Here is a 22,816-nt window from a genome sequence, read left to right as displayed (position 1 = left end):
AAAATTACATCCTCGCGTGACTTTTTCCTTGATCGCGATCAGCAACATCAAGTTGCCAATCGCGAGCATGGAAAATAAACCTCCCGGCGAGATTCTCAACACGGGGAGGTCAGGTTTCTCATTGCGAGTGGTCGCGCATGCTCGCGACCGCTCACGATGAGAAACTACCAGTCCGCGTAGAGAAAGTTGCAGCTCGAGTAAAAATCTACTAGAGCGGCAGAAAAGTACAGCTCGCACTGTGCATGATGCCGTTTTCAATCATTGCACAGTGCCGGATGCTTGTCCGCACTGTGCAATCATTGAAAACGACATCTTGCACAGTGCAAAAATGCTACTACGCAGTTCGCGTAGCGCTACGCGTAGCTCGCAAAGTGCACTTTACGTAGCTACGCATAGTGCTATTTCGCAAACTACGTCCACCCTTAGCTTTCTTGCCCAGACTTGTTTTTTTTCCCCTGTGATTGAACTGGCTTTCTTGCCCAGACTTGTTTTTATTCCCCTGAGCCTAAACTGCTTTATTGCCCAGACTTGTTTTTATTCCCCTGTGCCTGTACTTGCTTTCTTGCCCAGACTTGTTTTTATTCCTCTATGCCGTACTTGTTTTCTTGCCTAAACTTGTTTTTCCTTCCGGTGCCCAACTCTCCCGCGGCCCCATCCGTTTTTCCCGCCGCTGCGGCTCCGCCCCCCTGCAATCCCATTCACCGCCCCGCTCCTGCCTTCCAGCTGCTCCTCCCTCCCACATCTCCTCATTTGGAGGCCGCGCAGTGGCCGCGGCGCTGGTGTGCCCAAGGCAAGCCTGTCGGCGCCTGTCCGCACCTGGACTGCGCCCAGTACCAGGACCCCGCGAATGCCACGACACCCGACACCGCTATGATGCCAGAACGCTCCACGCACTCAACACAGTAAGATCACACACCAGCTTCCTGGCCGCCCCGAAGCACACCCACGGAGCTTTCACCTGCCGGAACTGTAGCTTCACAAGCATCCGCCCCACCAGGCTGCCGACCAGGAAAGAACCCAACCACCTCAGATGCATCCTTCTCAATACCCGCTCCGCCCGCAAACACGCCGTTGAACTCTGGGACCTACTCGACTCAACCTCCCCAGATGTCGCCTTCCTGACGGACGGGCTGAACCCCGCCTCGGCACCCGACATAGCCATAGCCGTCCCGGAAGGCTACAAGATCACCTGCAGGGACCGCACCAACAGAGCAGGAGGATGAATCGCCATCGTCCAGAGGAACACTCTCAGAAACTCGAAAAATACCGACGACACCCTCAGCACCGCCGAAAACCTGCACTTCCAGATCCACACCGAACCCAACACCACCCTCAGAGGAACCCTCATCTACAGACCCCCCGGACCCCGACCACAGTTCAGCTACTCCATCACCGACTTCGTCAGCACACACCCCCTCGCTTCCACGGACTACATCCTCCTCGGGAACATGAACTTCCACCTCGAGAACAACAACGGCACCAACTCCACAACCCTGATCGACAACCTAGCCAACCTTGGACTCAGACAACTCATCACAACACCCACCCACTACGCCGGTCACACGCTTGACCTCATCTTCTCCGCAAGCCCCCACGTCTCCTTCAACCACACCACCGAACTCCACTGGACCGACCATCGCTGCATCCACTTCACCTTCAAGAAACCCACCAAGCACCACCCCACCCAACATATGCCTCACCGCTGCTGGCGAAAAGTCACCGAAGACCAGCTAACCACCACCCTCGCCCAGAGCCCACCCGCCGACCCCAACACCGCGGCCCACAACCTCAGACAGTGGACCAACGACTGCGCCAACACCCTCGCCCCGATCAAGAACCCTCCAACAGTCACACCAACAAGAAAGCCAGCTGGTTCACTGAAGACCTCCGGGCCTCCAAGCAAACCTGCCGAAAGCTGGAGAAGATCTGGCTCCGTGAACGAACACCGGACAGCCATGCAGCCCACAAGAACGCCACCCGCAGACACCATCACCTCATCAGATCTGCCATAAGGGCCTCCTTCAAAGACCGCCTAGACAACAACACGCACAACAGCAAAGACTCTTCAACATCATGAAGGAACTCTCCAACCCCAGCTCCAACACCAACGACATCCCACCCTCACAAGACCTGTGCGAATCGCTGGCCACCTTCTTCCACCGCAAGATTGCAGACATCCACAACAGCTTCAACGCCACGACCGCCACGACAACCACTGAGACCTCTGCCCCCATGACCACCAACCGCCTGCTCTCCTGGACCAACATAAACAACAACAACACCATCAAGATCATGAACACCATCCACTCCGGATCTCCGTCAGACCCATGCCCACACCACATCTTCAACAAAGCCAGCACATCCATCGCACCCCATCTCCGGAAAGTCATCAACACCTCCTTCGTGACAGCAACCTTCCCCGAGAGCTGGAAGCACGTCGAGATCAACGCCTTACTCAAGACACCCAAGGCGGACCCCAAGGACCTCAAGAACTTCCGGCCCATCTCCCTACTCCCGTTCCCGGCAAATGTCATCGAGAAGACCTTCAACGAACAACTGACCCGCTTCCTCGAGGAGAACAACATCCAGGACCCTTCCCAGTCCGGGTTCCGCAGCAACCACAGCACCGAGACTGCCCTCATCGCCGCCACCAATGCATCAAGTCCCTGCTGGCTAATGGAGAAACGGCTGCCCTCATCCTCCTGGACCTGTCTGCCACCACACACTACGAACACGCCTCCACAACGCCGGGATCCAAGAGAAGGCCCTGGACTGGACCACCTCCTTCCTCTCTGGCAGAACACAGAGCGTCCGCCTTCCCCTTTCCGCTCCAAAGCCACTGAGATCATCTGCGGCGTACCCCAAGGCTCATCCCTCAGCCCAACTCTGTTTAACATCTACATGGCACCTATCGCCCACGTAGCCCGTATGCACGACCTCAACATCATCTCCTACACCGATGACACCCAGCTGATCCTCCCCCTCACCAAGAACCCCCACGCCGCCAAAACCAACCTTCACGAAGGAATGAAAGCCATCGCTGAATGGATGAGGAACAGCCAACTGAAGCTGAACTCGGACAAGACGGAGGTCCTCATCCACCCCTTCGGCCTGGGACGACTCCTGGTGGTCGACCGCACTGGGAACCACTTCAAAACCCACCGACCACGCAGGCAACCTAGGGGTCATCCTCGACTCCACCCTCTCCATGACTAAACAGGTCAACGCCGTCTCCTCCTCCTGCTTCAACACCCTCCGCATGCTCCACAAGATCTACAAGTGGATCCCCACTGAAACGAGAAGAACGGTCACCCAGGCCCACGTCAACAGCAGGTTGGACTACGGAAACGCCCTCTACGCAGGAGTCTCGGCCAAACTCCTGAGACGGCTCCAAGGCATCCAGAACGCCTCTGTACGCTGCCTGATCCTCGACATCCCTCGTCGCAGCCACATCACACCCCACCTGAGAGACCTGCACTGGCTCCCGGTCAACAAGAGGATAACCTTCAAGCTCCTCACCCACACACACAAGGCACTCCTCAACACCGGACCAACGTACCTCAACAGACGATTCAGCTTCTACACCCCCACCCGCCAGCTCTGCTCCACCGACCTCGCTCTCGCCACAGACCCCCGCTTCAGAAGAGCGACCTACGGCGGCAGATCGTTCTTCCACCTCGCCGCCAGGACCTGGAACACCCTCCCTATCCACCTACGGCAGACCCAAGTCCTGCTGACCTTCAGAAAACTCCTCAAGACCTTGCTTTTCGAGCAGTAGCAGCATTCCCCACCCCAGCGCCTTGAGGCCCTCACAGGTGAGTAGTGCACTTTACAAATTATATGATTGATTGATTGATTGATTTGATAAAGTAGTGAGGTATGGCTGCATTATTTATTTATTTATTTTGCAACTTATACCGCGCAAACTAAAACCCGAAGGTGTCAAGGCGCCTAGCAAAAAAAAAAGGTCAAAAAGCGGGCAGTAATGCACTTACATGTACGCTTGAACAAAGAGGCGAGTTTTAAGGGCTGCTCTGAAAGTTTGGAGGGAGGGGAGGGACCTAAGTTCTAATGGAAGATCGTTCCACCATTTCAGATGTGTCTGTAAAATTGATCTTTTGTCCTGAATTCTGACCCTTAGTTCAGAATTTTTTACATTCCTGTCCTGAATTCCACCCCCCTTTTGAAGGTTCGGGTCTGGTACGCCTCTGGTCTCAACCACCGATTGTTGGTCAGTTCTGCGCTTTCTCAGCGCTACTTATGATAGCACTTTTGCGGTGTCACTTCTGATGTTGTCGAATGTTTGAAAGATCTTCCTCATACCCTTTTTTTCCTCCATTCTTCGTTCTCTGCCACAACGTGAACATTTGTTAAGAGTATGATTGACATCGCTGGGCAAAATTTGTAAATCACACTTTCAGAGTAAAGCTGGCCGACTTGTCTTATCACTTGTTAGTAACTTGTGCAAAGTCTAAGCCTGCTCCACCCTCCTGCATGGGCCTCAGGGGTACGGGTAGGCCTCGCTTCCTGTTGCCATGTCAACTAAAAGTTCGCCCGGGGGCTGTGCAGAGGAAATGACGACATATTGACAAAAGATGTTGTTGAGGCACGTGACCTGCTGTACGAACCCTTCCCAGTGTATTGATGAGCGGGCAGAAAACAAATAGAGCCCTTCGGCTGGTGAGATAAAGTAGTGCTGCTCCGCACCTTCAAACCATCCTGAAGACTTGGTCTGGAAATCGCGCCATATTTCACAAGTGAAGACTCTGCAATATATTTGACTTTTACTATGTCTAATGTAATAACGTGTTTTAATAAAATATGTATTTTTCTTTAGCTGACGGAATTTAAGTTAACGTTTATAATCTAGTATTAACAAGTAATTCAGAATTATTTACATTAATTTCAGGTTCATCGTATAACTTTTTGTTGTACTTTTCTCCTGCATCGACTAACTCTAACATGGCCACTGTATGCGCAGGACGCTAGCTCTTGACAATTGAGTGATTTTCTGCCTGTCCTTCTTCTGTTTCTAGTGCAGTACCTTGTTATGACAGAAGTGCGAATCAGCGGGGATATACGTGCATTAACAGCTGGAGCTCTTTAGTCACCTGAGGCAGGGTCGAGGAGGCGCTGGGGGTCTCTAGGGCGCACCACATCGCTCGGCTTCTTGGGGCTTTGTTAAGTGCCGGAGGGACTAAGGTGTCGGGGAGATTATTTACTAGCAGCAAATGTTCGGGAAGGGCGGAGCGGTGGAATTGCCAGTCCCTGGCCGGACAGAGTCGTTTACGCAGATGGGAGACTGTGGGCAGCGAGCGCCGTGAGTGGAGCATGAACCCTTCACAATCAGGGAAGGGGACAGCGAGGAGTGGGGTTGTCATGCGTCGGTCAGCGTGTATGTGGAAGGGGGCTACGGCAGAATCTGGTTATCTCTGAGTCTGTTTACAGGGGTTGTTGGGCTCGCCTTGCTTCATGAAGCTGTGCAGCCTGGACAAAGGTAAGGGAATTTCGAAGCGGGGGGTTGTGGGGGCATCGCTGGAGAGGCGTAGGTATGACTTGGTGCTGGCGCAAAAGGAAACATCCAGACTACTAGTGCAGCTAGGGCGGAGTGGCAGGTCGACGCATTGTTTGTACAGCTCTTGCTGTGCTCCAAGGAGGCGTCTGTGGACCGGCAAGGTGCCCTCATCAGGATTGGTTCCAGAAGGTGGTGGTTTCTCCAGATAGCGTGTTTGTTGGACCAGGTTTCTGTTGTTCCAATGACCGACAGGCACCATTGAGCACTGCGCTGGTGCAACCAGGACCGAGTGGCTGTGTTAGGGAAGTTGCTGGTGCGTCAAAAGGCAGAAGTTGGGTAACATACATGGTGGACAAGGACGTTTCTATAGAGTTGCTGTTTGCGAATTTGAAATGTGGATGTAACGTTCGGTTGAGTGTTAGCACTGCATAAACAGTCAATACCATTGCTGGGTAAGCCGCAGTGGTCCCTTATTTCTCTTCTGCTTTATAGATTTCAATTTGGTGAAGTAGAGGTGCAGGCGTACGAGAGTATGACCAGCCCAACACATTTTCTAGTAGAAACTCCTCGCAATAGCGGCCTGTCTGTCTCTGTATTGCTCTGATCACGATGTCTAGAGCAGTTGGTCATTTCTCCCAAACCCACTGGCGATTTTAGTGGGTGTTGATAAGCATTAAGATGTATGTTAGAAGGCCGTCTTTTCACCCACTCTCCGCGGCTATGGTGAGTCCCGATAGTATTCAGGATCGTTTTTGAGTGCTAGTGGTTGGCCTCTTAAAGGCAAATCATTTATTATGTGGGGTGTTGAAAGTTCTCGAGGTGGACAAAGTTGTTGTTTAGTTCTCACAGACACATTGCTGTGAATGTTGCAAGTTGACTGTCTTTAGGGTGAGTGCTGGTGGTTGTATTTTTCTTCCGGTGCATCATGGTTGCTATCTTGGGTCCCAGGCATGGGTGTTAGAGTTTGCTTCCTGGTGGATATCACTGATTGTGAGGGGGGTCCAGCAGTCCTTTTCCTGAGCGCTAGTAGTTGGTCCCTATCCCAGATCTCTACACAGTGCTTACTTCAGTGGCTGATGATTAGCCATTCTTCCACCTAGACTGTTGCACTGTGGCTGCTTGCTGCAGGGCGTTTGAAAGTCCTACAGGCTGCAGCAACAGTGCTGATTGTGGTGGCACGCTGGAGGGACAGTCTCCCACTCATATATATATAGTGTCGATTGGAGTAAGTGGAGGTTGGCTTGCCTACTTTCCAGGTATATTGCTAACTGCGATTGATGCTAGGAGCCGGGATGGCTTCTCTCCCATGTTATGTGCTAAGAGCGGGCGGAGCTTCTGGTCTTTACCCAAGTGCTAGAGGTTAGCCCCTCCCCGACATATCTAGACACAGCTGATTGAGGTGGGCGCTAGTGGGTCGTTCTCCTCCCCTAGGCAGTACAGTATTGGTAATGCACAGACTGTTCGCCGCTCTGCACAGCTCGTCGTGATTATGCGGAGGCTGCTTTACTGTGCCACTCGGTTATAAATAGACTGCAGGAGTCGTCGTGTCAGGAGAGGACACCGTGCCAGCCTCTGCTGCTGCGAGGACTGTGTAGTTGTTGCTGGCGACTCTGAAACAACATGTCCCTGTAAGGATCTCCGCAAGCCCCCTCTCTTTCTTTCCTTCGTCAGTAAATAAGGCTTTCCGAGGCAGTCTGCTGGAATGAGACCTAGCGAAACCATGAAGCCAGAGCGAGGTAAGTTACAGTTTCCTCTCTTTTTGTTATCTTACCTGCCGAGCGCTTCTCTTTCGAGGACACACGAATCTGTCATTTGGCATGCATACTGAGACTCGTTTCAGACTCGGATTTCTGAAGCAAGGGAAAGATAAATGGTGAAAAACCCGAGGCGTCTGCATGGGTGGGTGTCATTTACAAGGCTATATATTTGAAACATTTTATTTAAAATTGATTTTTCTACCTGATGTTCGCGTGTCTTTAAATAGTTATCCGGAACGGTAGTATTTGTACGCGTACAACGTGCCATTTCTCAGTAGTTTAACCACCCGAAGGTAAGTTTTTCATTGTTTACACAGGGACAACATCAAATTTAACTAAGTTTTTGACGAACGTTTTACTGTGGTCGTCAAAACTAACTGATTAAGAAATTTAAAGGTTACTAGGATAAATCAATGAACGAGAGCTAATTTCGACCCATCTTGAAAAATAATGTAGCTCCAGATTGGCGTGTAGCTGGGCTCATCTTTCGCTTTGTTGTTTTGTATATTAGTTGCGCGACCCTAGTGGTCTTGTTATTGTGTCGGACTTCATGAGATTGAGAACAACAGGTACCCAGGACGGTGGGAGAGAACGCTCAGTGCGAGCCAGCTGAGCTGGCAGGTTGTGTTTGGTTAGGAGAACAGCTGATCCGCACAAAAGCAGGCTTGTCCTTAAGTGCCTATGACGTTGCTGGAGTGCGAGAGCAAAGTATATAAACAGAGGTCTCTCCACTAACAGAAATAACCAAGCAGAACAGCCAGTAGGCAGACTTGTTTCTATAAACTTTTTTTCAATTTTCCTGAGAAGGTAAGGTTGGAAATCGGATGTATTCCTCTTGAAAGGCAGCTGGACAAGGCCATTTGTATATCTTTAACGTCAGCGATGTCGTCCCTTTCCAAAAACGGGTGTTTCCTTTTGCTCATTTGATGATATACGTTCGTGGTCCTTTTCCCATTTCTTTTTAAAGCCTTTGTATGTAAACAACCATTCTTACACTGCGAGGTTTCTGACATTGCTATCTGTACTAAACAATCTTTGTTGCCTGAAACCACACAATTTGGCTCATTTTGTTACTGCTTCTTTGGACGTGGTGTTTGTGTCCTGTTGTGTCACACACTATACTCTAGTTAGTACAACAGTATGCTTCTGTAAAGCTGTTGGAACGTATATCGGATTTGTAGTTTGTTATGGTAATCATTCAGTTTGTTTTGTAGACGTGTTCAGTCGTTTTAATGTAATTTTATCTCTCGTTCTGTATTTGGGCGCACTGTTTCAAATGGGCTGCCGTCACTGTTATTGTGTTGGGGGTAGGGGTGGTGGGCTGGTGCAAAAGGGTTGCATGGTTGTACTACGATTGCTTAGCGGTGGAAGACTGGATCGCATGGTGTTAGTGGTGTACTGATGAACTCCCTAGTATTGGAAATGAAGAACTTTGCCATCACCATCTACTTGCGCGCCATGATTTCTTCTCTGGAGGGAACTTGTACAACTGCAATATTTTAACGAACATGAACGTACACATTTTCCTGTTGGCAGCCACTGAGCTACAAGCCTACTTGTTATTCTAAGTGCTGGTGCCGTGCTACAATTAGAGGAGTGAGGAGATTTTGAAGTGCTGGATAGTAATGGGACGACAAAAGCAAAAGGAACAAATGATGGACGGAATGCTGAACAATGCAAACATTCACCCCCAGTCACAAAGATCTGGGTTTAATCCTTCGTTCTTTTGCCTAGCACTCCACCCCAGTTTGGATCCAGCTATATATGCTAATCAGTCTTGACTCAGTTCCTCATGGGAACCGTCCTGGCCGAACTGCCAAGCCAGGTACTCCCTGGACTGGTAACCAGCATCCCGCGAATGGTTATGGGGCATCACTCTTCAAGCCACTGGAGTCAAGCTAGCCTGGCTGATGAGGAATGAAACCCCGAAACCGGTCCAGGGATGCTTGTTTTCAGTCCAGGAGGACCTTGCCTGGCAGTTTGTGCTGGATTGTTCCCATAGTTTGCATATGGCAGGGTCTAAACAGGAATGGCATGGTGAGTAAAAAAAAACCAATGTATTTAGGCCAGGTCTCTGTACTGGGGTGAATGTTTGACATTGTTCAACATTCTGTCCATCAATTGTTCTTTTTCCATTGGTCAGTAATGAGCGTCGTATGTTCCAGTGTAGATCGCTATTTCGAAATTTCGACTAGGACAGCATGGAAAGGGAGTTGTCCAAAACTTGATGATGCAAAAGTTAGGCTTTAAGGCAGCGCTAGGTTGCCAGCTTCACACTTCATAGCTTTGCAGCGTAGACAACGTTGGTGCTATTTTGAAATGAAAGTGCAGCTTAAAACCGTGCTGAGGAATCGACGCACTAATTTTATGGTAATCACCAGTCTTACACACAAAACTCTTGAACCTAAGTGAAAATTGAACTTTGTGTGAAAATAGCATCGCCGCAAAGTGCAATAGCAATGTGCAGGTATTTTTAAAAACATCTTTTAAAAACTGTGCAATAAACAAAGGTTCACTACTTCTTGAAATACAGTGACAGAACTGCAATTACTGAAATTCCAGAGCAATAACTACTTATACTTTAGAACTTGAGTACTCAAGTTAAACTAAATTCTGGGATAGTAATTATGCGCTATTTGACACCATGGCTACATCTCAAGGAATTTTACCACCAACATTAGTCTTATGAAATCTAGGAAAACCAGTCTTTAAGTGCATATGGTGGCATAGAGCATTTGAAAATTATTTAGTTTCCATTGATGATGAGAGTTTTCATCCAGAAAGAAAAATAGTGTGGTTTTTCTATTCATTTGGGTCTGACGAGCAAAAAATCGCTGTTCATTTGCAGGTGATACTACCAACAAAATGAGACTTTGGAAGATGTTGAGTTAATTAAAGCTCTGAAGAGACTAGAATTTTGTTTCACTGAAGAACTGAGCGTCATAGTTGAAAGGTCATCTCTTCTGCTCATGGAAGCAGGGTAAGTCCTGACTAGGCTCAGGTGGAATTACAATTCCACTTGCAGAATTGGCATAAACCGTATCAAATTTGGGCAGTAGACAGTCAGGCCCAGGGATTTTGCAGAGCGAGTCTGCGTATGGCTTCCTTAATCTCGAAGATCGTTATTTCCCCATTAAGTTTCTCCCTGTGCCCGAGTGGTACCTGAGGGTAGGCAACATTGGTTAGAAAGGACCTAATCTCCCTCACTGCCTATGTATAAAGCATAATGGCGTGTGAATGCAGCATGTAACTTCCTTTGCATGTGTAATAGGACCGTGTAGAAATGAATGGACAATATAGGTCACTGGGGTTGTTCCTGGTGTAGTAACCATGCTAACAGTGCTCCCGGTTTGTCGGCCTCAGCGTATGTGTTTTCAGTGTGAGCTGCGTAATTGCGTCAATGCAACCTCTCCAATAGTGCAGCATGGTTGCACTGAGCCTTACCTAGTTGTGCACGGTCTGCTTTGGAGGACTGGACCTGCTCCTCAAGTCTAAGCAGCTGCTGTTCCACCCGGGACACCACGCTGTCAATCTCACGGAAAATGCTAAGTGTGTTGCCCAAGCAGTGTTCTGTAATTCCCACCTTGAAGACGTCCCATTCTATCAGAGGTAGTGAATTCCGTGTTTATATCGCCATTGCCTGTTCAGTATTAGGCGCATTAATTGATCCAAGCAGCACCTGGCAGCCATCTAATCGCCACTTCCAACACCACTACTAACACATATTGACCTTCTGGGTCCATGACTGTGTTCTCTGCAGTGATGGGGGTCCCCTGCCTTAATACATACCAATACCCCCCAGGCGTAAGTAAGAGTAGTTAGTGGAATATACTTGTCTCCTCCATCTCTTCTGCAAACACAAGGCCTCTACCTTAGTAAGGTGTGATTCTTGCAGAAACTCTTCCTGCGGCCTAAGTATGAATAGACAGCATATCAACAGGAAGGGGTGTGCATTCCCCAGATATTCCATGTTATGATGTTCGTGTCAGTCATAGTAATGGAGTTCGAGTGGGTAGGGTTCGGCCCACACCGATAGGACAGGGCAAGTCCCACCCTAAATAGAGTAATCTAGGTGAGTGCAGGCTATGGCGGCAAATCAAAAAGGAACAATCATAAAAACATAGTACATGTAATACCATCAAGAGCAGGGATACAACGGGTACCCGCCCAAACTTGTATAAAGGGTGGCGTTGTTGAGAAACTGGTTTTGGGGTGGGCAATGGTGGTCACTTGAATAGTGCCCATATCTCATGTGAACCTGAGTTTTGCTCGACCCCAGTGGCCACCACTCTCCTCATGTGATGGCTTAGCAGACGGGATGGACACCAGAATATTTCATGAGTTGGCACTCTGGCGCCTCAACAAAATCACAGTTGGGGAAGGAAAAGGGTATCAGAACGTGCCCGCACCGCCCAACCAGATGGTGCAGCCACACTTCCTGTGTGCCCTAAGTGATACATCCATGAGTCACCACAAAACGCTATAGTGGCGTAGGGTCAGCTAATGTGAGCGTTTTGGGCAGTGTTGTAGCACTAGCAGTCATGGTTGCACTAGTGGGAGTCCAGAGAAGTTGATGTAATTAAGGACCATCAGGCCTCCCCATCCCACAGGGAGCCATCAGTGCTGCAACTTGGGCATCTAAGCATGGTCCATGAACCGGGCGCAGATCAGGCCTCCTGTGCCACCTGTCATCCCATGAGGGGCAGGACAGCAGGTCAGCTATAGGGAGAACAGCGTAGGGAGTCGCCATATCTGGAAGGTGTAACTATGAACCCCACATAATCAGCATAACACTGGCTCGTTTTAAACATATTAAACGTAGTTTGTGGGGTCACTGTGGGCAGCGTGTCGAAACCTGGGGTCAGAGGTCAGAGAGTCCTCATCTCCTGAGGATTTGGAGTCATTGACATCTGTGTCAGAGGGTGGAGTGGGATCGCAAAACTCCACAGCCATCAGCAGTCCCCTCCATCTTTCCTGTATGACCTCCTCTAAGTTTGGGGGACCGGGCATATGTGGACCTGCGGCAATTTCCCCCTCCTCCTCTACAAGAGTGGGCACTGGCTATTGGAGTCTCTTAGCCTGCGTTTGACCACAAAAAGAGGATGTTGTTTGCTCTGGACTTCTAACATGTACTCAGGAAAAATCTCTGCTTTAACGTTGTTGACTGTCAGGTTGTTCAATTTGCGGGCCTCACGCGGTAATGTGTCCTTTGTTTTTATAGTGCATAAGGCATGCTACTAGGGGTTTAGGTGGAGAGCCTAGAGATAGTCTCTACAACGGAACCCTGTGTGCTTGCTCCACTGAGAAGAAGGGCGAGAGGGCCTCTGAGAATAAAACTCCAAATCCAGGACTCAAGCTAGGATTATACATTCCGTCCCTCTACGATTTTAGGCAGACCCACCAACTGAATGTTGTTGCACTGTGATCAGCCCTCAGCATCTTCCACCCGCTCCTCAAGAGTGCAGACCCTATCCCTTAGTGTATAGAACAGAGACTGCGAGTCCTGAGTTTGCGGTTGGTAGGTGCTAGCGATTGCTCTGATATGTGAATCCTGTTGGATATTTTGCGGTGGTTGTCTCTCAGTAGCGTAAGATCCGTTGCAACTGCATCTGTTTTATTTTACAGCGACACGCTGGACCATTCTATTGCTGAAAATACCAGGTCAAGTTTACCTTCACCTGAGGTAGGGCCAGTAAGGTAATTAACAGAGTCCACAGCCTGTTGATTACCCATTGGCAGAGTCAAGGGTCTAGGCTGTGCTGGCTGGGTTCCATTTCTGAGGCTACCCATTATTAATGCAGTGAGTCCAATGGCGTCCACAGGGTGCAGTGGTCGACTCCAGGTGCAGGCCAGCTTGCAGCTTGAGCAGCCTAGTGCAGCAGGGGGCCTCTGGTATAGACAGCCAGTTGGTACACAGGGATTCCCAGTGACAGCACAAGGTAAAGCCCTCCAAGGGCAGCATCTCCACACAAGGCTCTCACGAGGTGCAGTGGGGAGCGCTTGAGGCCTTAAGAGAAGTCTCTGTGTACGGGTGTTGTTGCTCAGAAGACGCCTCCAGTACATCTTCACAGAAAGGTATCAGTGGGGTATCACCAGCGTGTCCTGTAGAGCTCAGACAAGCTCCCCAACATCCTCCCAGGCAGGCGCCCAGATGCAGGGTGCCCTGTTCCAGGTTGCGCCTGTCCCCAGTTTAGTGCTTCAAGTCCAGCTCGGGTGTGGTGTTTTATATGCTGTCCCTCAATGCGACGACCAAAATGGGCTGATGGTACATGGCAACCACAGACCTCTGTGTGCCCATGTCTCCTCTAATGAAGCTGTCCTTCTGCCTGCATTGTGAGCCCATATGGCGTGTTATGATCTCCTGGGGAGGAGCACACACGTAATCACCCCCGCTGCCCCCATCAATCTAGGCTGAGCCTTGACAAGAGCTGACAAACAGGGAAGGTCCCCGCTGTACACTTGACTACCGCCAGACGGTCTGATCGGCCTTGCCTCAAGGGCTCCTCAAGGCTGCCTGCTGCTGCACAGGCCCCCGTATGGCTTGGGCCAGATGAATTAAAGCACCCACCTTTCACCTTTCGGTCCTGAGTAGTACACTGGTGGTCTGGAGAGGCAGTCAGTGTCCACATGCTCCATTCAATCACAGTGTCGGGGCAGGTAGGAGCATCTGGGACTCTTCTGTTTTTTGGGCCTCATAGGCCAGGCATCGGGTGACATTCCACTGGGGGCTATGGGCCCATATTACTGTTCTGCTGTCCACCTCCTTCCTCTACCCAGACAAACTGTGAAGAATGAGGAAGGGGTTAAAGGGGAAAGGGAGGAGGGCGACCTACACCCAATGGCAAGTTCCAGGCCGCGTACTCTCCTCCGCGTACTCTCCTAGGACCCCAACAGGCCATTGGGAGTCTGGGCAGGCCGTGAGTGAAATCCTTCCGTCAGCGGCAGCCTCGAGGCCCTTGCATGCCTCAATGGCATCCCCACTTCCTCCAGCAGATCCCACAGGTTGACAAGGAAGTAGTGGCCTTGTATATACAGTGGATAACAGGATCGCGGCGCATGGCTCCATCATAGCGTTTTCATCTTGGCCTTGGCCATGCCTTCATCAAAGTGTTCACCTTATTGCCTGTGACTGCATCTTTATAGTTACAGAGCAACGCATAACATCAATTACAAACTTGTTAACTCATTTACAAGTGTGTGTAGAAATGCAACAATAGCTCATCGTCTATCAACAAATAGGAACTGGATCCTGATTGCACATTGGGATATCTCTGTTCATCTTGGAAAACTGATTTAGGAAAAAGATTAAAATGGTTTGGGCGAAACATGTCTTTTGGTGACCACCTACTGTGCATATTCACTTTTATTACTTTCATTTTTAGTCTGATAAGCTTAAGTTTGGAAACAGTAACTTAGTGAGACCCTCTTCTCACTGACCCCCCCCCACCATTCCCTCTTTCTCAGTTTTCCATTTATCTTGCTTGTTCTTTGTCTCTCATCGGTTATCTCTTTCCTTCTCTGCCCTCTCGATTTTTTTTCTGATTTGTTACCTCCTTTTTGGTTGTCTGGCCCTTTTACCGAACCCCTTTTGCTGACCATCTTGTCTCACTGACGCTTTCTTCTTAAATTGCTCTTTGGTTCCTCTTCTTTCCCTAAAACCCTTGACTCAATGACCTCTTCCTACTGATTATTGATCTTGCTGCTCATTGACTCCAATTCTCTCACTTGAAATATGTTTGCCAGTGCTTTCTTTGATTTCCTGCTCCAACTGCATGGGTTTAGGTCCAAAACCATGCAAAGCTTTGAACACTATGCACAGAGACTTAAATTGTACTCTTAGCAATACATGGAAGCCAGTGCAGCTCCGAAAGAGTCTGAGTAGCAGAACAGCGTCATGGCCTTCCCAAGGCTAACTTAGCTGCCATTGTCTGGATCCTCTGGAGTCTCTCAATCAGATATCTTGGGGACTCCAGCAGCAAGGCATTGCAATAATCCATGAAACAAAGGGCCCTATTCAGCCTGCATGGTTAAATTCTCATACTCTGTAACTAATGGGGCCACACCTCATATTGGCTCACCAGAACATTTTTTAAATTTGACCGCTGCTGTGTTACAGGTCGGACATGCCATGGAATATGCAGCCTGCTCAGGATTGTACTTCATACTATCGGCGCTCGAGCCTGTGCTGGTAGCAGCGGGAGAATCTTCCTGAGGACTCTAATAATGTAGAAGGAGTTCCCCACTGTTTTGTTTACTTGTGTTTCGAGGTACAGTTTGTCATTGAACATAACTCCCAGGTTACACACTGTCTCTGAAAGAGCCAGTACGGGGGCTGTAGGTATGGGCCAGAAATTGACAGGAAGTGGGGGGGCGCAATTTTCCCGGCTGCACAGTAAAGGACTTCTGTCTTATCGGCATTAAATTGTAAGGAATTCTCTCTCAGACAATAAATAGGCAGTGGTCTGCATACAGGCGTGGAAGTCTTCCAAAGATAAAGACTGGTCCCCCTCTAGTGATAGAATAAGTTGAGTATCATCTGCTTAGTTTACAAGGTTGACATTGTGAGCCCTTACAACCGCAATCAGAGGGCTCATATAGATATTGAACAATATTGCAAATCCCTGAGGGACACTATGCAGAATGTTGGTGAACTCTGATTGATAGGGGGAGAGCCACTGCCTGTCACCTATTAGATAGGTAAGATTGAAACCACTTCAAAGTTATGCCCACTACCCTAACCTCTTCGAGACTGGCCAGGAGGACCTCATGGTTGACCATGTCAAATGCGACAGACAGGTCAAGCAAAATCAGTATAGCTGATTATCCCTTGTCTGCTCGCATTTGAAGATCGTCCAACACGGTCACCATAGCAGTCTCCGTTCCATGTCCAGGACTCATTCCAAATTGCACGTCCTCCAGTATGTTATTGGTTTCTAGGAACTTGGAGAGTGTACTACTGACCAGTCGCACTAAGATCTTTACTTGGTAGGGTAGAAAGGAGATGGGTCTATAGTTTTTTGGGCAAGTTGGATCAAGCTTTGATTTTTTCAGAAGTAGTGTCACTAACGCATGTTTCCAGCAAGCCGGCACTGACTCGCTAGTCAGGGATTAATTACAGATCTGCCGGAGTGTCAGGAAAAGTTCTGGGCCCAATTCCTTCCAAATTTTGTGTGGTGGTGGGTCCATAGGTGATCATGAGGAGACACCCAGTGCTATTCTGTTAAAATCCTCTACTGAGAGTATCTCAAAGTGGTCTAAGGAGCTCGAGTTCTCGCTCTTTCCCCATCTCATCTTCTTTTTTTTTTATTTTATATAATGAACCTCTAGTCCTACCAATGTGCTCTTCTTCCTCCGGCATATTGTTCATTTTGAGTTAATCAGTGATCTTTCTGATTTTGTCCTTGAAAAAGGGTGCTAGACTATCATAGAGATCCTGAGTAGGGTGAATCTTGTTTTTAGAGCAATCCGGATTGGCAATATCACTAATAATTTTAAAAATACTTCTAGTGCTATTAGGCACATCCAAAATGGTATCTGCGAAGTACTTTACTTTTGCTATAAAAATACATTTTTTTATAGTTAATTATTGCCGTCTTCCAGACGGTTTTATCCTCGTCTGCATAGACCTTCCTCCATTTCCTCTCTGCCTGCTTGCATCCCTGTTTCAGATTTTTTAATTTTTCATTAAACCATGGAGCCGAAGGTCTACCTGTTTTTTTCCTGATTTTTCTGAGGAGCAATCTGGTCCAGTCTAAAACGTATCTGTGCATAGAAAGCCGCACAGTTTTCTTCCACCTGCTTCTCTATATCGACGCACCCATTAAGGGAAAATACCGGGGATATTGTTGCCTTGTTCAGGAGCCCCTTCCAGTCCCTACTTAGAAAATTCCTCACCTCACTAATGGCCGAGATACTCATCCTGGGGTTATATACCCGAAATTCGATCAGGTGGTGGTCGGACCCACCCGCTGACAGGATGTCCACTGCTCCTATGCTTTTTGGAGAATATTAAATTTATTATATGTCCACCCTTGTATGTTGGCTCTGTGACCCATTGTTGTAGGTTTAGGCTCTCACAGGGTTGGAGAAGATTCTTGAAGTCTTAGTCCAGGATCCCATTTGGCAACATGTAAAAATCTCCCACAATGAGCAGTCTGGAGTGGGTAAACGCCATATTACTAAAGCCCTCGATAAGCGCCTGCTGTTGTTGAGGGCTGACTGTCCCGGGGGCCTGCAGCATACTATGCCGGTCAGCACATGTCCCTTAGGATCCTTTAATGAAATTCCTAATAGTTCAATGCCCTCTATCTCATCGAATATCCATTGGGGCAAAGTCCCATACCTCTTTAAAAATAATCCCTACTCCACCTCCCCTGCCACTAGTTCGTGGCTTATTAAATACTTTATATCCCAGTGGACAGGCCAGCCCTGGCTCTAAGTTTGAGACAGGGTGTGTCCATGTCTCTGTCATGAATAGTGCATCCAAGTCATGGGTTTCCAATAGCAATTGCAAGTGATGGTTAGACAAGGATCTGATGTTAAGCAGACCACGTATAACGGTATCTTTTCTGACAAAGTTCGACTTAAGTCCTGCGGTCTCCTCAAGCTTGTACGCTCCCATCCTACCTCCAATCTCGCCTATATCATGTAGTTCTTTGCTTGTATAGTCGGTAATCTTTGTTAGTTGCCTAGTACATCTCCAAACGGGCAGCATGGTTGGCGCGGTGCGCGGATGGGCGCATGAGGGCTTGCCTTTGGTGCGCCCGCTGCGTGGCCACGCCAGCGTGTCTTTTTATGGGCAAATGCGTGGAAAGACTAGAGTGCTGACCTCAAATATGGCGGGTCCGCTCTGACTGACGGACACCGCAAGGTCAGGGAAGCAGGGATGAGTACTTCGTTATGGATCAAATAATAAAAACCTCTGTTAAAAGCCGGATCATCAAATTGATATAAGTAATAAAATGAGGCAAATAAAGAACACTAGAACCGTATTGCACGTTTCTGGATTGAAGCTCTGCCTCTACAATAATAAACAGAACCTTTTAGCCATCCACGGATATGTCAGTTTGTTACTAGATTTATTTTTTTACATCAGTATTTTTCCTTTTTTTTCTCTTGCCATGACTTTTAAGGTCCATTATTTTAAGAATTGTTAACTACCACTGCTGTACATAGCATTACTGTATGTTTAGTACTGGACACTAATGAACCATTCAGTTTTCAATATACAATTACGGTAGTCACTGTTTCTGAGCCTCCTCCAACCCTGAATGAGGCTGGTGAAAAAATAGACCCTGACAACGTTGGATGAAATCGTTTCAATTTTATTTAATTGTGATGTGTGCGGTGGTGATATTTCTCTGTGAGAAAACACATTCTGTTTCTCCGTTTAGGTGTGGAGAGTAGGAAAGTGTGTGATTCTTCCCAGTCCACCTAAAGCACGAAGAACATTTTTCAGGGATAATCGATGAGGGAAAATCGATTATACTATTTGGGAAGGGTTCAAGTAAGAATGAAAAAGTTTAAAGTTACATCGCTGTTTTGAGCAGATTAGCAAATGATTGGCTGTTGGCAAATCGGAAACTCCTTGATTAGAAATAAATTGGGGAGTTGCGCAATCACTTCCTTAGTACACAAAAGGATATTAGGAAAGAACCCTGACTTTAAAGAAACAATAGCTATAGCTAATGGCAGACAGTGTCAAGGAGATGAGTACTTAGAAAACAACAACTATATGTGATAAAAAATGAAGGAATCATATCCAAGGTAGGACAATGTCCATGAAAATGATTCCGTAAACAGTCCACGGGCCTGTCTAAATTAAATTGTTTACCTTGTAGTTATATTGGGCTTTTGGTTAACAATCCTTTGTCTAGTTGAATCCTTATTGAGCTAGAAATGTGGCCAAAGAGGGCATTTTGCTCATGCTTACAAAAACATTTATACAAAGCAGTGAGCAAATTCGTCTTCTGGGTCGATGATGATAAAAAATAAATGTCATTTACCAGTTGTAAAATCATGTTGGATGGTAAAGCTGTCATGGCAGACTAATGTTCTCTTTACAAGCCAGACCTCAAATCTGAGGGATGGGGCTCCAATAAGGACCATATTCTGTTGGATAGAATGCTAGTTAAGTAATAACTCCTTTAGAGGGAGATCAATGGTGGTGATAGTTTATGTAACAAAGATTTAAATCTCAGAATGGAGACTTCAACAAAATGTAAGTATCAAACTCGACCCAATTAAACCCCCACCATGTTCTCTTACTAGTGCGATTAGTGTAGCAGTTTGTGTGCACAGATTTGCCAGACGTTTTTAGGGATAGTTTAAGGTACCTCAAGTATTTTGAAATTGCACTAAATCAATAGACATTCTTGTACCTATGACCTTTTCTACAAATCTTGAAGAAACCACGAAGGACGACTTTAAAACTATTATACCAGAGGGTAATAGATGGAATTGCAAGCTCAGAATGGTTAACCGCTATTGTGTTAAAGTCTGGTAGTGATGGCTTATGCGTGTGTGTGTGTGTGTGTGTGTGTGTGTGTGTGCGTGGGGGTGTGTGTGTGTGTGTGTGTGTGTGTGTGTGTGTGTGTGTGTATGCATGATTTAAATTCCTGCATTTGAGTGGACAGTTCTTCTCCTGAAGTGTTTTGCCTGACCGGAGTAGCCACATGTTTTATTTGTCTTCAAGTTACTATCAAGTAGATTGGTACTCTGGTTCAACACCCTTGACTTCTTGTGCGATGTTCCTGGAAGCTATCAGGTTCTCCAGCCTGTCAGTTCGGTTGGCCTCTGCAACAGCGTTGCTCATTGTTAATTACCTTATGAGGTGAGTTGTTGCATACAGTTCGTTGAGAGACTTATTCATGGACGAGAGCATACATGAATAGTTTTTCTCCAATATTGGCATGTAGCTGACCTCAGACAGTGTTAAACAGGTTTTGCAGGAAATGTCAGAGAAGCACCTAAGAACCACTTTAAACTACCAGAGAGCTAATGTGTTTTAAATGTTGAATATGAAGATTAAATAATGCTCACAGTGGGCACAAGTCAACACAATAGAAAGAAGTAAGGCTCTGGAAGAGTTTGGTGTGGGAATACCATAACACAGCCAGGCTGTCGCTGGAGTTCCACCTTTCTTTTTTCCTGAAGTGGAAGCAGGTAGACACAGTCGCACTCCAGTTTGAATCCCAATTCCTTAAATTACCGTTCGGTAAATTACCGAATCCTTAAACCTGCCTCCTACATCTCAAATGCCCAATACCGGTCGGTAACGGCCGAAATTCGGTAGTTTCGGCCGTTACCGACCGGTATTGCGCTACCTACATCTGGCCCAAAATGTCTAGTCTTCATATATTATAGTATTTATTCCTTAGTTTCTAAGATATCATATTTATGATAGCTTGACATTTTATCTAGCTTTTTTTTCACGGATACTTCATTTATTTTGTTCCTTCAAGGGGGAAGATGCATCATACTATAATCTGTTTATTACTCAATTTCGGCCCTGTTTCTGTATTCCTTTGTCTCAGTACTCCAGCCCCTTCCAGCAGTGTGTCTCCTTTGTTCCTTCAGCTCCGCAATTTTCTACCTTGCCTAATGTTTTATCTCCAGTCAGTGTTCGAATGGCTGAGGTGTGAGCTGCATTTTGAGGGTCTTGTTTACGTGCCAATTAATATTTTGTCTTCTGTACAGGACTGCCTCTCCTTAATTTCAACAGCCTTATTCCTGAAAGTCCAAATGGCATTTATGTACCGGCTGAACTGAAGCTTCAACTTTGCCCTCCAGATGAGCCTCTTTTAAACTTATCTCTCCTCCCAGTTGCTAGCTGCTCTCCCTTCCAGCTTGAAAATGTCTCACACTTTAAAACTATTTCTGAGTCACAGGCATTTAGTTGCAATTTCCATCTCTTTGGTTAATACTTCATAAATAATCCACTAGAACAAAATAGATGGCTTGCTATGCAGAGGAGAAGTGTTGAACACAGACTAGCTTCTTAGAACAAGTCACTAAAGTACTTTCATATCCACTGGGTTTAACCAGATGATTTTTCTGCCAGTTTTCTTTTTGCTAAATATTTAACTTGCTTGCTCTGTTAAACCATACATTGGTAGCTATCCTTCCATTCTCATATAGTAGGAAAAGTACAAACCATGTATTTTCTGTTGTCACTGTTAGGAAAGGTAGAATCTATGGCCCTCAGAAGGACTGGACTGTTAATTGTCCGCTAAGTTTCTTCTTGTTCTGTGGCTGTTAAGGGTAAATGACTAGTGGTTTGATTCTGCCTTTGTGACATTTTATCTCATCTGAAATTCCTTAAATGAGTGGTCACCAGATTGTCATTAATGGTAGTGGGTGGAATACATTTCCCTTATTGTGAAGTTCAAAAAGCTTTAGAGGAGAAGCTCTCTACCAGCATTAAGTCCAAACTGTGTAGTATTAATGTAACTTTTCCTCCTCATTGAGGGTTTTGACTTTGGATCCTGGTCCATGTGCTTGCCGTGCACTCAGGTTTCACCCTACCGAATTGGTTATTTGTCTGGAAAAGCAGGTTTCTCATTTACCTCAGAATCCAGTGATCATATCCACCTCTATGTATTCTACTGGATGCAACGGACTTAAGACTTATGAAATCCAATAGACCGTTTCCTTTTTGCAAAAACAGGAATTTCATAGAAACCGCAAATGGCCAGTCTGCCACACCTTTTCCAGCATGCAGTTCAAACAATACACCTGCGCCTTCTATGACTTATGAGTTAAGGGTAGTCTTTGAGATCGTGGCTCCTCCAATTTTTGACCCTTCATCTTTCTGTATACCAGAATCCAAGCACTGTTCTAGGTAGCAATAGTCTTCCTAGTGCTTAAAAAAACCAGTGTGCGTTTGCTAACTATTATCTTGTGCCCTTCTCTTCAAAGACCTGAAATGTGTTGTCTTTGACAGAATAATTTCTCAATACGGACGTCGTCATCTCTGTCCTTTGCGATTCTGGACTATGGTGCTCACCCATATCTCCTGCATAGTCCTAGTCTACATTCATCGAGTATGTGGATTTTTCGCCCACCATGCATGTCTTTTCTGTTATCTTTTCCATTGTCATTGGCTTGCAACCTGAGGGTATTTTCTGGCTTTGTGTACCGGTCTTCCATTATCACTACACATTTCAGCTGCCCTTTCCACCTTTATAAAAATCATAAAAGTCTATCTTTTCATTTTATTTAATTAAAGCTCACCTTTACCACTTGCATTATGTTTTATTTTACAACACAGCAGCGCGTCCTACAGAGAAGAAGTTGTCTTAACCCTGTTCAAAACAATCTTAATACAATGTATTGCCTTGATCTCCAAAACCATCCATGATCTGCTCCCTTAACACCTCTTTCCATTTATTTTAAATCGTACACCTCTTTTAAAAAGCTGACTGCGTAGCCTCAGGGATCTTCGGGACTGAGGTAGCATACACTTCAGAGGGGCTTGCCTGCCCTTAAAAACCACTACTACATCTCGAATTCTCATGACCAGTTGTCACCTAGTCCTATTTCA

The 22,816-nt window shown here is 46.9% G+C and overlaps 1 protein-coding gene across 1 annotated transcript in view; it reads left to right on the top strand.

The window, feature by feature from the left end:
* The first annotated feature begins 5,027 nt into the window (after nucleotides 1–5,027).
* Nucleotides 5,028–22,816, top strand: part of ATOSA (atos homolog A) — a 450,421-nt gene continuing 432,632 nt past the window's right edge. The window contains exon 1 of the mRNA XM_086958313.1: nucleotides 5,028–7,251. Within this exon, the coding sequence (XP_086814439.1) occupies nucleotides 7,218–7,251 (34 nt within the window). The 5' untranslated portion in view covers nucleotides 5,028–7,217. The remainder of the gene's footprint in view (nucleotides 7,252–22,816) is intronic.

The sequence above is a fragment of the Lissotriton vulgaris genome, chromosome 2_1 (genome assembly GCF_964263255.1).
Source record: "Lissotriton vulgaris chromosome 2_1, aLisVul1.2, whole genome shotgun sequence".
NCBI lineage: Eukaryota > Metazoa > Chordata > Amphibia > Caudata > Salamandridae > Lissotriton > Lissotriton vulgaris.
Note: the sequence above shows the minus strand (reverse complement) of the source record. Positions and strands in the feature narration are given on the sequence as shown.